This window comes from Dendropsophus ebraccatus, chromosome 5 (genome assembly GCF_027789765.1).
Source record: "Dendropsophus ebraccatus isolate aDenEbr1 chromosome 5, aDenEbr1.pat, whole genome shotgun sequence".
Classification (NCBI taxonomy): Eukaryota; Metazoa; Chordata; class Amphibia; order Anura; family Hylidae; genus Dendropsophus; species Dendropsophus ebraccatus.
In genome coordinates, this window is record NC_091458.1 from 25,145,773 (window position 1) to 25,160,394 (window position 14,622).

General features: G+C 45.9%; 1 protein-coding gene across 1 annotated transcript; it reads right to left on the reverse strand.

Moving 5' to 3' along the window:
- Positions 1-3,423: 3,423 nt before the first annotated feature.
- LOC138793439 (transmembrane protein 126A-like) lies at positions 3,424-14,280 on the reverse strand. Its single transcript, XM_069972008.1, has 5 exons — positions 14,199-14,280; positions 11,558-11,671; positions 7,773-7,966; positions 6,665-6,779; positions 3,424-3,613 (listed from the first exon to the last, which is right to left on the reverse strand). The coding sequence occupies exons 2-5, from the start codon at positions 11,635-11,637 to the stop codon at positions 3,424-3,426; spliced, it is 579 nt and encodes a 192-aa protein (XP_069828109.1). The 5' UTR covers positions 11,638-11,671; positions 14,199-14,280.
- Positions 14,281-14,622: the final 342 nt, after the last annotated feature.

Consider the following 14,622-nt stretch of genomic DNA (forward strand, 5'->3'; position numbering starts at 1 on the left):
TTGAAACTACCAAAAATCCATTTGTTTTGGGGGATTTTGTTCTGTTTTGTGTTTCTGCACTTCCTGGTTTATTAGTTGTACACAGTACTACAGGTTCCAGAATGCAATGCTTTCTCTCAGCTGTTCATCACAGTCCTCCACCCTGCCTATTCCCCGCCCAAATCTAGGCTGTATTCACACATTGCAGTTTCATTTTGTTACTGAATTATTTGCAGTACTTTTTCATTTCATTGTCCCATCCACACAGCACTATTCTCTACCTGTAACACCACACAGCGCGCTGTATTCTCTACCTGTAACACCACACGGCACACTGTATTCTCTACCTGTAACACTACACAGCATGCTGTATTCACTACCTGTAACATCACACATCACACTGTATTCTCTACCTGTAACACCACACAGCGCGCTGTATTCTCTACCTGTAACACCACACAGCACTGTATTCTCTACCTGTAACAGCACGCTGTATTCTCTACCTGTAACACCATACAGCACACTGTATTCTCTACCTGTAGCACCACACAGCTTGCTGTATTCTCTACCTGTAACACCACACAGCACGCTGTATTCTCTACCTGTAACACCACACAGCGTGCTGTATTCTCTACCTGTAACACCACACAGCACGCTGTATTCTCTACCTGTAACACCACACAGCACACTGTATTCTCTACCTGTAACAGCACGCTGTATTCTCTACCTGTAACACCACACTGTATTCTCTACCTGTAACAGCACGCTGTATTCTCTACCTGTAACACCACACAGCACACTGTATTCTCTACCTGTAACACCACACAGCACGCTGTATTCTCTACCTGTAACACCACACAGCCGCTGTATTCTCTACCTGTAACACCACACAGCGCGCTGTATTCTCTACCTGTAACACCACACAGCACACTGTATTCTCTACCTGTAACACCACACAGCACACTGTATTCTCTACCTGTAACAGCACGCTGTATTCTCTACCTGTAACACCACACTGTATTCTCTACCTGTAACAGCACGCTGTATTCTCTACCTGTAACACCACACAGCACGCTGTATTCTCTACCTGTAACACCACACAGCCGCTGTATTCTCTACCTGTAACACCACACAGCGCGCTGTATTCTCTACCTGTAACACCACACAGCACACTGTATTCTCTACCTGTAACAGCACGCTGTATTCTCTACCTGTAACACCACACAGCGCCGTATTCTCTACCTGTAACACCACACAGCACGCTGTATTCTCTACCTGTAACACCACACAGCACGCTGTATTCTCTACCTGTAACACCACACGGTACACTGTATTCTCTACCTGTAACACCACACGGCACACTGTATTCTCTACCTGTAACACCACACGGCACACTGTATTCTCTACCTGTAACAGCACGCTGTATTCTCTACCTGTAACACCACACTGTATTCTCTACCTGTAACAGCACGCTGTATTCTCTACCTGTAACACCACACAGCACACTGTATTCTCTACCTGTAACACCACACGGCACACTGTATTCTCTACCTGTAACACCACACGGCACACTGTATTCTCTACCTGTAACACCACACGGCACACTGTATTCTCTACCTGTAACACCACACGGCACGCTGTATTCTCTACCTGTAACAGCACACGGCACGCTGTATTCTCTACCTGTAACACCACACGGCACGCTGTATTCTCTACCTGTAACACCACACGGCACGCTGTATTCTATACCTGTAACACCACACAACACACTGTATTCTCTACCTGTAACACCACACGGCACACTGTATTCTCTACCTGTAACACCACACGGCACGCTGTATTCTCTACCTGTAACACCACACGGCACGCTGTATTCTCTATCTGTAACACCACACGGCACGCTGTATTCTCTACCTGTAACACCACACGGCACACTGTATTCTCTACCTGTAACACCACACGGCACACTGTATTCTCTACCTGTAACACCACACGGCACGCTGTATTCTCTATCTGTAACACCACACGGCACACTGTATTCTCTACCTGTAACACCACACAGCACGCTGTATTCTCTTCCTGTAATGCTGATATTGGAATAAAGTAAAGAACTTTTTTAATTTCCATGCACCTATTATGATCAAGCATCTATTATCTTTGAAGTTGAGCTGCACAATAAGGCTGTGATCCTCTCTGCCGTTAAGCATCATTTTTGTCAATACGCTACTGTACTGCAAAGACACTCCAACATGTGTGAACACAGCCCTAATTTCACTGCACAATCGGAGGAATCAGTGCAGCAGCTGCTTCTGGCTGGTCAGAGATGGTGAATCACTCAGGGGATTGGGGGATCCAGCCAAGCCTCCTGTGACATCACGCCCTGCCCCCTGTCTGCATCATCAGCCTGATCTCAGCAAACACACACAATGTGAGACAGAGGCATGGAAGATTTGTCTCCTAAGGTGGGAGAGCAGAAGGAGCAGGAGACAATGTGCATTTGCACAGATGCCATTTTTTTTTCACTTCCTGGATTTCTATCAGCTACCAGTGTGGCAGAACCACACAGATACGGTAATACATTGTATAGACACATATATTTAACTTTTAATGTAATTTTAATAGAAAACAAGTTTTTCTTATCCGGAGTTCCCCTTTAAAGTGACACTCACCCCCTTTTTGCTTTCTGTCTTCTGTGTAAAGGGTAAATTTAGCAGTTTTCATACCTTATTTTATATTATACGTCATGGTGCTTGTTCAAGTAAAAAGTGATCTTTTATCAACTGCAGATTGTGCTAAGTGGGCGGGGCTTCACAGCAACAGCACCACTTAGCCCCACTCACAGTGCCACCGTTGACCTTGCCCTCAGTGACATCATCACTACATAAGCCCTGCCCCTTCGGCCATTGGTATAGGCTGACCTAGATTGGGTGGGGCCTAGACCTTTAGGCCGGCCTGTTCCAATGGTCGGCAAGGGGGCGGGCCTTTTACATAATGGAGGGGCGGGGCCAATGGTGACACTGGGCGGGGCTAAGTAGCACTCTTGCCATAAAGCCCCGCCCACGTAGCACAATCCGCAGATGATAAAAGATCACGTTTTACTTGAACAAGCACCATGACGTATGATATAACATAAGGCATGAAAACTGCTAAATTTACCCTTTACACCTGTGTAGAGAAGTCAGAATGCAAAAAGGGGGGGACAGGGTCACTTTAACAAGGAATTACAGAATTAACAGATTACAGCAGAGAGGCTAGTGGGCATGCTCAGCCTGCATATTCTTTCCTGTTTGCTGCCGTGGATACTTAGGATTGCAAAGATAAAAAAACGTCATTGTCTATAAAAAGAACTGGGTAAATAAATTCAACTTGGTGTGTTTGACGAGCAGGCTGTGGAAATTACATGGAGAAAAAAAAACAACTTTTATTTTTATACTGTAGATGTTTTTATTTATTTGTCCCCTGTTCCTCCTGAGGCATCATCAGCATCTTCTCATATACGACGTAATACTGAGCACTGACCGCCATGCTGAAAATGGCCTGACTAAGGAGGAAAAACCTCATCCTCATCAGGGCTGGTTTGTATAGGCTGATGCAGAATCGGAACAAGTCTCTGGGCAATGGCCTCTTATCGTATCTGTGACAAAGAAAGAAAAAATAATTTATCATTAAATTCTATTTGTTAAGTGTACCCATCATTGAAAGGGAAAGTAGCAGCAGGGTGGACCAATCTAACCGGCTGATAGCCCCCTAATGCACACAGGAAACTAAGGATAAGGGCGAGTCTCTTACCTTCATCCTCGACGCTGTTCCTGTGCAGTTTTTTATTTAAATCAAAGTCTAGTAAGCCCGTTTGAAACACTGGGGGTGGGGCTACAGCCCCTAGAGCACCGATCCACTGCTGGCCCCCTCCCTTCGTTTGAGTATTAGTAAAACGGCCGGGCCAGGTTGATGCTCTGGGGGTTGCACCATGGCCCCAGTGAACTGAACAGCCTTGCTAAACACTGAATCAAACTATAAACTGCACAGAGGAGGAAGGTAAGAGATATACCTCCATCCTCAGCGCCCCATACGCAATAGGGGGCTAACCTGCTGATAGATTACCTGGCTGGCTGACATGGCTTAGAGCAGGAGTCCTGAAATTTGTGTTCTCTGGCTTCACCAGGCAATCCATGTTGATGCTGGGGCCTCACCAACAAATGCATACTACTGTGCAGTGCACAATACTGCCATGTACAGCTCATGATGTCACAGAGCAGTGCCAGACCAGCAACATAGTGTAGAAATAAATACTGCTCCGCTTCTACTAACCCAACACCATATTGCAGAAATGACTACTGCTCCACCTGTAGTAACCACATTGCAACAATACATACTGCTCCAACTGTAGCAACACCACTGCAGAAATACATACTGCCCCACCTAAATAACAGAACATCACTGTAGCAATACATGCTGCTCCACCTGTAGTAACCACATTGCAACAATACATACTGCTCCACCTGAATAACCCAACATCACTGTAGCAATACATGCTGCTCCACCTGTAGTTACCACATTGCAACAATACATACTGCTCCACCTGAATAACCCAACATCACTGTAGCAATACATGCTGCTCCACCTGTAGTAAACAACCACAGTGTTGCAAAAAAAGACCCTACTCCTGTAGAAAACCAACACTTCAGTGCACAGTAAATACTCCATCTGTATAAAGCAAACACCATGCTACGGAAATACATCCTGCTCCACCTGTAAACAATCACCACGTTGTAGCAGTCCTGTCCCCATAACTTACTTGGCAGTTTCACATATTCCCTTACTAGGCCTCACATATTAAGGCCCCCTTCACATGTCCGTGTCAGTTTCTAGGCTGCATTCACGTCCAATTTTGCAGACCTTACAGACGGGAAAGGCAAGTAATGGATTCGTAGTCTGTGAGGTCTGCAACATTGCGGCCTTTCAAGGCTTTAGGAAACCATCAGGATTTCCTGACAGTAATCAGTTTTTATGTTCAGCAAAGCATCAGTAGTGTCTTCAGGGTTTCCCGAACTCCCATAGATTTCTATGGGGTCATCTGTTCAGGAAATCCTGACGAAAATCACGTTCTATAATTTCCTGACCTTCCTGAAAGGTGTCAGTGTTCAATGCAACCCTATAGGTTAGGAAATCCTGATGAAGTAATGATTGCTTATGAAAATCCTCTAGGTGTAAGTGAAAATAATAATAATAATTTAAAAAAGTGTAAATCTCCTATTAACATATAACATATTTGATATTGGCGTGCATGTCCGAAGTATTCAAATATAATGTTAATGATCCCAAATATTAAACCGCTAACATAAAAAATACTTACAACAGAACTGATGATTTTTGGTCACATGCCAGAAAATAGAAAAATACAAAGTTCTATCTAAATACAAGTCCCATCTAAACGAGAATGCCACCAATAGAAACTACAATCTATCTTACATATCATGGTGAAAACATGAGCCCTAATTCAGGCCTATAGACAGAAAAATTAAAAGGGATAATATAGGGTAATTTAAAACAAAGGTTAAAGGTTTAGTAAAAAAAAAAAAAAAAAGCTATAAAAATCGTTTAGTGTCCCCATAGAGAATCAATGGAGTACAGGCGCAGTGAGCACTCTATTCAATGCGGGGGTGAGTGTCTCCCATTCTCAGGACTGTTGGAGGTTCCGGCAGCCGGATCACTGGAAGGCAGCTTGTTATCCGTAGGATAGGGGGTAACAAGGTGTGATGAGAATACCCACATATCTCTGGATTAAAAGAACATATAAAGAAACTAGAAATCTGTATAATCATGGTGCCCTAGGCTATTTATAGAAGAATTTGACCTGCCGTTATGTTCCAATAGCACAGGGGGCGCTAAGGATGAAGGTACGTTTCTTATCTTGATCCTCAACTTGATCGGGACCCCCCACAGTGTGGTTGCAGCAGTCCCGATCACTTTCCCGGACTGTTGGAGGTCTCTTACCTTCCTCCGTGCAGTCTGATCAGCCTCAGGCAGACTCTATGAGAAGATCCCCGATAACAATCAATGCTATTCTATGGCATAGCACTGACCAGTGTATACAATCTAATGATTGCATGTCAAAGTCCCCCTTAAAAAAATCTAAATGTTTTTAAAAATAAATATATTTATTTATTTATTTTTGGTGTTTGCCACATTTGTAATGACCCAAGCTATAAAACCTCAAATCGATCCTCCTCACAAAGAATGACATCAAGAAGTCATAGTAAAAAAAAAAAAAAAAAAAAAAAAGGTATCAATAAAAACGAAATATTTTCCCGAAAAATAGGTAAATCTACAATAACTGCCTCGGATAAACATATCTATCCTAAGATAATAAGAAGAGAGATGATATAAGGATGGACTAGATGGACCAGGGGTGCTTTTCCTGCCAATAGTCTTCTATGTTTTGTTCCTATCATGGACAGAGGGGGCAGCAGAGAGCACTGTGTCAGACTGGAAAGAATACACCACTTCCTGCAGGACATACAGCAGCTGATAAGACTGGAAATTCTTAAACAGAACTATAAATCTATATATAACAGTTGAGTTGAAAGAATTTTTTTTACCATCATACCCCTTTAGTGCTCAGGATATATTAGAGAACATGAAGACAATACAAGTTTTATATTTCAGTGGATATGAATATACTTACTTTAGAAAGTACACTGTGCTGACAAAGGCGGCTAAGGACGCCGAACCCAGACCCCCCACCACCACTCCGATACAGGTGCCACGCAGCGTGTTACATAGGGAACAATTCATCTTACCTGCAGGAGGAAATACAAAATAATTACTATACAGACTGCATCAATAGGGGCTAAGGCACCCACAAAACAGCGTTATTTCAAACATCCCATCTGTGCGATTCCTTACCCTAGGAAACAGCTCTGAAGTCCTGGCCACTAGGGGTCTCCCTCTGCAATCTGCTGGCCGCTACCTGGGCTAATCTGTCTCTAGTAACAGTCTGAGCAAGACAAATTACAGAAAATGGGGCATACCCTGTGCCTTGTGTGGGAAAGGGGGAGACAGAGAGAGAGAGAGCCTTGGCTGTATACCTGCAGCCTGTAAGCCTTTACTATTGCTACTATTGCTTTTCTGCAGTACATCAGTAATCTGTTCTCCCCTACCTGTCTTATATACAGGAGTGTAGCTATGATTCATGGGGCCCCCAGCGAGGTCACTACTGTGCTGGGAGAATGGAAAGCAGAAGGACTGCGCTGGGTCATGTGAGTATGTGCATGGGGCTCTTGTGGCTGGAGGTGCAATGCTGCCTCTGGCTACAAGAGAGGCTGCCAGTGGGTGCTGTGAGCTGTAGCTACGATGGAGGTGGGCCCCTCAGCCGTACAGGCCCCATAGCAGTTGTGTGGTCTGCCTCTATGGTAGCTGTGCCACTGCTTTTATAGTAATGTACTGTATAAATCATCCCTCAGCAAAGTGCAGCCTGTTCAGTGCTAAAGTTTCAGTAGCAGCTTGCAAACCTAGTGCATCAGTAACCCATCTCCTCCCGCATTTATAATCGTGTACTGTATATATCACCAGCATAGTGCCAGCCTGTTCAGCCTGCACCTTCACCAGTACTATGGCATAGAGAGGAGTATGTGATGTGTTGGTGTAATCAGAACCACTGACCTATAATCTATGTTGTGGTCGTTCTTACAGACAGTTCCGCTATTGACCGATAGGACTTTCTCCCAGCTAAGAATTTTACATATAGGACTGTAGTCCCCATTATACATGTATAAATGTTGAATGCGAATTACCAGCCATGATGGCGTTGGGTATAGCGAGGTGATAGAGGAAGGTGGTCTGGAACAGTGGGAGGCTGCTTACGACAAGGGAGGATATCAGGAAACCCCGTCGGATCTTCATGGTTTCTCTGAAGATCTTGTTACACAGCAGTCCAGAAGCCGATGCACTTAACCCAATCAGCCCACTCCCATACTGGAAATATTTCCTGAAAGACCGGACAGGAAAAGGAGAAATATCAATACCAATGGCACATCTAGACTGGATAATCTCTATATTACTCAACCATTGGGCCACGGGAGGAAACCTGAAGATTGAGATCCAGCAGTGGCGACCTACTGCAGCTCCCAACACAACCCCATTCACTTATACAGCCATGATACATAAGGATTACCACACAGAAAACTCCTAGTTAGCCAAGTCCCTCTACCTTCTCCTGAACTTTGAAAACTGTGAGGCAGATGATCCACCAATGTAGAAGTGCGTCTATAGAGAATAAAGGTTGTCTACTAGCCACCTCCCCCAATTCTGCATCTTTCTTGATTAGATGCCAGTGTCGTCTGATGACACTATCCATAGACGTATGGGTGAAGGTGAATATGAAACGTTCATGTTCACTCTGCTTTTTACCCACTCTCGGGGTCCCTTTGTGTATGGGCTTCTCCTGGGAGTAATAGTAGCAACAGGGGGAATAGTAGTAGTATCAGGATTGGGAGTAGTAGTAGTAATAGGGGCAATAGTAGTAGTATCAGGATTGGGAGTAGTAGTAGTAATAAGGGCAATAGTAGTAGTATCAGGAGTGGGAGTAGTAATAGTAATAGTACTCCTGGGAGCGGGCAGGCAGCAATCTCCTGGGTGCAGGCCGGCAGCCCAGGAGCTCTGACCTGCAGGAGAAGCAGCTTGCCACTACGGGCCGGTCAGACTCCCTGTTCAAGCTGGAGGTAGCCGGTAACCGCATTTGCAACTTTCAATGAAAATTAAATTGATTCTCAAATTCTGGTCGAATGAATTGAATTAATGTGACTAATCGTCCAGCCCTAGCTATCAGGGAGCCAAAGCCCATACACAAAGGGACCTCTTGAGAGGAGGTAAAAGCAGAATCAACATGAACGTTTTGTATCCACCTTTACCCTGACATCCAATCCAGAAAGATGCAGAATTGGCAGAGAAGGCTAGTAGACAACCTCTATTCTCCTATAGACGCACTACTCTATTGGCACGTCATCTTCCCCCCACAGTTTTCAAAGTTCAAAAGAAAGTAGAGGGACTTGGCTAGCTAGGAGTTTGACGCGGGGTATTGATAAATGTGCAAGTATAATTCTGAATTAAAGTTTGTTACTCTGGAATCTTACAGCCGGCAGGGGCAAAAATAACAACCAGTCCTTACTTACCTCTCCTCTGCCTGCCATCCGCCGCGTGACTGGCTCCGGGACCCCCGTCAGAAGGAAATTTCCCCCAAATTTTGATGACGTCCTGGCTGATGGACTAGCCACTCAGCTAATCAGTGACTGGAACAGCGTCCCATCCAAGTCACTGGCTGGCTGAGCGGCCAGTCCATCAGCTGGGTCACCTGGGGTCCCGGAGTGGCGATTTGGTGCTGAAAAGGCCCTTTGTTATTTTCCCCCGTGCCCCTGCCATTTTAAAAGAGGCCAGACTTCTCCTTTAAATGACAGAATTGAGATAAATGATTTTATATATGGGCGTGGTGGGCTATTGTATGTTTTCATACACTGTGTTGTTACTATATATACTATCAGCATGTTTGTGAGCGCTGCTGAGCTATAGCTGCGCCACAGTGACACAATAGACTGCCAGTCGGATGAAGCACATGATGGAGCTCTGTTTATTGGAATGCATTTTATAGATGTCTGCACCGACCTGGAATAAACCCTTTGCACTTCGGGTGAGTGCCGCCGCTGTTATTCTATTGCTGTGGACTTGAATCTGTCACTAGGTTTATTCCACCTTAAATGACAGCAGCATAAACTAGTGACAGAAATGCTGAACAGATAAGTGTTTTATCTACATCATTCTGTTCAGCCGTTCTCCTAATATGCAGGAGAATAGGATTATTGCTGCACCCCTCCCCCCGCCCTCCAGCTGCTGATTGACAGGTGACTGCCTATACACAGCATGGATAGATAACTGCCAATCAGCAGCTGGTGGGCGGAGTTTTTTGCTTCTCATGAATATCCAGGACAACTGAGCACATGCACATAATGGAGAGGACTACTTATTGTCCATGTCATTCAGGAGGATTCTGTTCAGCTTTTCTGTCACTAGTTTATGCTACCCTGAGATAAGACAGCATGAAACTACTGACAGAGTCTCTTTAAGCAGAGCACCACTGAATAGAGGACCTGCTCATATCCCTGTCATAGACTGGAGTGTGGTCAATGTGCTCACCTGTTTGCTTCTATGTGGATGTAATATACACCACAATACCTATACCATTAGTTAGTGGATATATGGCCCACATCCAGTATCCCACCAGAGTGTACATAACACCCAGTGGTGGTCACCTACTTGAGTTCAAAGTATACTAGGCAGGGATAGGTTTTTCAGCGGGGCCACCCTTTATAGGGCAACAACTTTGCCTAGGCTTAAAGGGAACCAATCAGCAGGATCGTGCTCATATAGCTCCCAGCTGCGCTAAATGCCGCCTGTACACAGCTTTCCTACTGTTTGGCCGTGTCTTAATCAATATGGGAGCTCGGAGAAAAATGTCTCGCTCTGAAGGGATGATTGACAGAGAGGCTGGTAACAGGCCTCTGCACCTGTCAGTCATCCCTGCAGAGAGCTGTGACTAGTTACGGCCTCTACCTCTGCAGTGGGCGCTGGAATAAAATGTTTTCTGCTAAATAGAAGGACGACAGAACAAATATGGTAAGAAAACGCTTGAGCAGCTCTATTAGAAGTTGCTAACAGCATTATAGCTATGTCTGGTTCCCTTTAAATGGCTACTCCAGTGAAATGTTTTTTTTCTTTCAAATCAACTGGTGTCAGAAACTTATATAGATTCCTAATTTACTTCTATTTAAAAATCTCCAGTCTTCCAGTACCTATCAGCTGCTGTATGTCCTGAAGGAAGTGGTAAATTCTTTCCAGTCTGACACAGTGCTCTCTGCTGCCTCCTCTGTCCATGTCAGGAACTGTCCAGAGCAGTAACAAAACCCCATAGTAAACCTCTCCTGCTCTGGACAGTTCCTGACATGGACAGAGGTGGCAGCAGAGAGCACTGTGTCAGACTGGAAAGAATTCACCACTTCCTGCAGAACATACAGCAGCTGATAAGTGCTGGAAGACTGGAGATTTTTAAATAGAAATAAATTACAAATCTATATAACTTTTTGACACCAAAAGAAAATCCACCGGAGTACCCCTTTATGTAAATTTGTTATCATACCAGACCTCCCTTAGGTCCCGGTCTACCTCCTTCCCCTACTGGTAGCACTGGGTGTTGCGACTCAGGTCTTCTTAGGCTCTTAGGGCCAATTTGGTAACTATGTTATTTTCTCTTTTTAATGGAATAATTAAAAGTTAGATCTACCCTAAGGCCAGGTAACAGAGTGCATCATGGGTAACATACAGTCTATCACCTGATCTAATGGCTAGCGCCGATCCTGACTGTTTAACCCCAGAGTAGAAGATATTAGACAGGGTTACTTGTAATTTTTTTCCACCCCTCGTTAATAAAACCACTACACGGTACAGAACTCAGAGTGGTGTATCTAACATAAGGAGGACATCTGGTTTTAGATACAATGGTAACACAGCTGTGTTTTATGCCGATACTCACTGATCAATCGCAGGAAGCTCGCTGAATCTCTCCCGTAACAGCTTTTGGAACTCACTCTTGGGACTCTTTACTGGTTCCATTATGGCACAATGGCGACTGTCATGTGTTGTAGCCCTGTAACATACATCATAGGTGATGAAATAACATAGTGTAGATCAGTGGTTTCTAGCCGGTGGCTCGCTGGCTGATGGGAAACTGGAAGAACACAGGCTGGGAGCTACAGCTTATCACCACGACCTGGAGACCATCGGTGTAGGCAATAGGAATATTAGGAACAGGCACAAACATTTCCATTCCTTAGAGATCTCCATAATACAACACTAAAAAGAAGCAATTTTAAGGGTCCTGAGCTTTCATAGGGAATTTATTATTATATGATCTCTTCCTATACGTCCAGCCGGGAACCCCCGAAGCAAGCCGGAGCGTGGAGCAGGGCCAGTATGCTCCGGCCCGCGGGGGGTTAAGGGGGCTGTCACTCACATACTCACAGCGGGATGACAATCTCATTGAAAATGACAGGGAAGGTATATGCAGCGAACTTGCAGCGTGAAATCCGCTGCGGATACGGTACGTGAGAACACACCCTTAAAAAGATACACCATATTTTCCAGCATATAAGGTGACTGGGCGTATAAGACGACCCCTGACTTTTAAGAAGATTGTCCCCTTATACGCCGGAAAATGTTAACCCCTGCCTGACCGAAGCCCTACTGCGGGGTTAACTGCAGCTAAATTAAAAAAAAAAAAACACAAAGTTAACTCACCTGGGGCCTGTACCCAACCTCCACGCGTTTCCTGTCCCATTCCCGGCACAGGCAGTGTGACGTACGCTGCCTGCACCGGAGACCCCCGAAGCTCTCCCAAACAGCTGAGCGTCTCATCGGAAAAGCTCAGAGACTCTCGGCTGCCGGGTGAGCTTCAGGAGAATGACAAAGGCGCAGGAAGAGCCCGAAGTCACTGTCATTCTCCGGAAGCTCTCCCGACAGCCGAGCTTCTCTGATGAGACGCTTGTCTGCCTGAGAGAGCTTCGGGAATCTCTGGCGCATGCAGAGTACGTTAAACTGGCTGCGCTGGCTGGCTGCATGTGAGTTAATGGTTTATTTTTTTATAGTGTTCAGCCCATACAATGGGGATGCAGACATTTTTTTTAGCTCTATACGACACCACACAGGACACGTCCTCTATACGACACCACACAGGACACGTCCTCTATACGACACCACACAGGACACGTCCTCTATACGACACCACACAGGACACGTCCTCTATACGACACCACACAGGACACGTCCTCTATACGACACCACACAGGACACCTCCTCTATACGACACCACACAGGACACCTCCTCTATACTACACCACACAGGACACCTCCTCTATACTACACCACACAGGACGCCTCCTCTATACTACACCACACAGGACGCCTCCTCTATACTACACCACACAGGACGCCTCCTCTATACTACACCACACAGGACGCCTCCTCTATACTACACCACACAGGACGCCTCCTCTATACTACACCACTCAGGACACATCCTCTATACTACACCACACAGGACACCTCCTCTATACTACACCACACAGGACACCTCCTCTATACTACACCACACAGGACACGTCCTCTATACTACACCACACAGGACACGTCCTCTATACTACACCACACAGGACACGTCCTCTATACTACACCACACAGGACACGTCCTCTATACTACACCACACAGGACACGTCCTCTATACTACACCACACAGGACACGTCCTCTATACTACACCACACAGGACACGTCCTCTATACTACACCACACAGGACACGTCCTCTATACTACACCACACAGGACACCTCCTCTATACTACACCACACAGGACACCTCCTCTATACTACACCACACAGGACACCTCCTCTATACTACACCACACAGGACACCTCCTCTATACTACACCACACAGGACACCTCCTCTATACTGCACCACACAGGACACCTCCTCTATACTACACCACACAGGACACCTCCTCTATACTACACCACACAGGACACCTCCTCTATACTACACCACACCACTCAGGACACATCCTCTATACTACACCACACAGGACACGTCCTCTATACTACACCACACAGGACACCTCCTCTATACTACACCACACAGGACACCTCCTCTATACTACACCACACAGGACACCTCCTCTATACTACACCACACAGGAAACCTCCTCTATACTACACCACACAGGAAACCTCCTCTATACTACACCACACAGGAAACCTCCTCTATACTACACCACACAGGACACCTCCTCTATACTACACCACACAGGACACATCCTCTATACTACACCACACAGGACACCTCCTCTATACTACACCACACAGGACACGTCCTCTATAAACTACACGACACATAAGACCTGAAAGATCCTCTAATCCCAAAACAATGTTTAGCCCGTCTATGTTTATCTTTTTGTCAGCATTGATATTACTGCACTCATAGTAGGAGCATACAGAGCGTTTAACCTTCCATACAGACGTATCGTCCTTACAATGTATTTACTCTATCCTCTGCCGTTCTCCTGCATGCTCACATATCCCCCTATATACCACTTATGACTACGCCACTGCCGAACAGCACCTCACCTACACGGCGATCCTGGCTCTGCACCGATCTTCACCTTCAGCCCCGTGCCGTCATGGGCGCAGCCATCTTGGCCGTCACGTGAGCGGGCGGCGGCGTCATGTGATCACGCAGACGCCTGGACCATCCTCAGCAGCAGTAGCAGCAGCCTGTGCACTGTGCGCTGTGTGAGTGCACCTGACATGACCTGGGCTGTGTGTGATGACTGGAGGGAGATCAGCAGCGCCCCCTGCAGCCATGTCTGATCCTGCCCACTGCCCTGGCAGCTGGGATGGGGTCCCCTGCTTCCTAAAAATCCTGCCTCTTCCTGGCTGCCCAGGACCCCTGTAACATCTCCCCCCCTGCAGCAGCTGGCACACTCACTGAGGGAGGATGAGCTGCAGCTGGTGACTGCCACCTCTGGGATCTCTCCATAACCATAGAGCA

Bases quoted from the DNA above. Each gene is read 5' to 3' on its own strand.
- LOC138793439 (XM_069972008.1), bottom strand. From the start codon at position 11,637: ATGGAACCAGTAAAGAGTCCCAAGAGTGAGTTCCAAAAGCTGTTACGG. The intron at 7,967-11,557 runs GTGAGTATCGGC...CCGGTCTTTCAG, and splicing joins GAGCTTCCTGCGATTGATCA to GAAATATTTCCAGTATGGGA. The intron at 6,780-7,772 runs GTAATTCGCATT...TTCCTCCTGCAG, and splicing joins ACCCAACGCCATCATGGCTG to GTAAGATGAATTGTTCCCTA.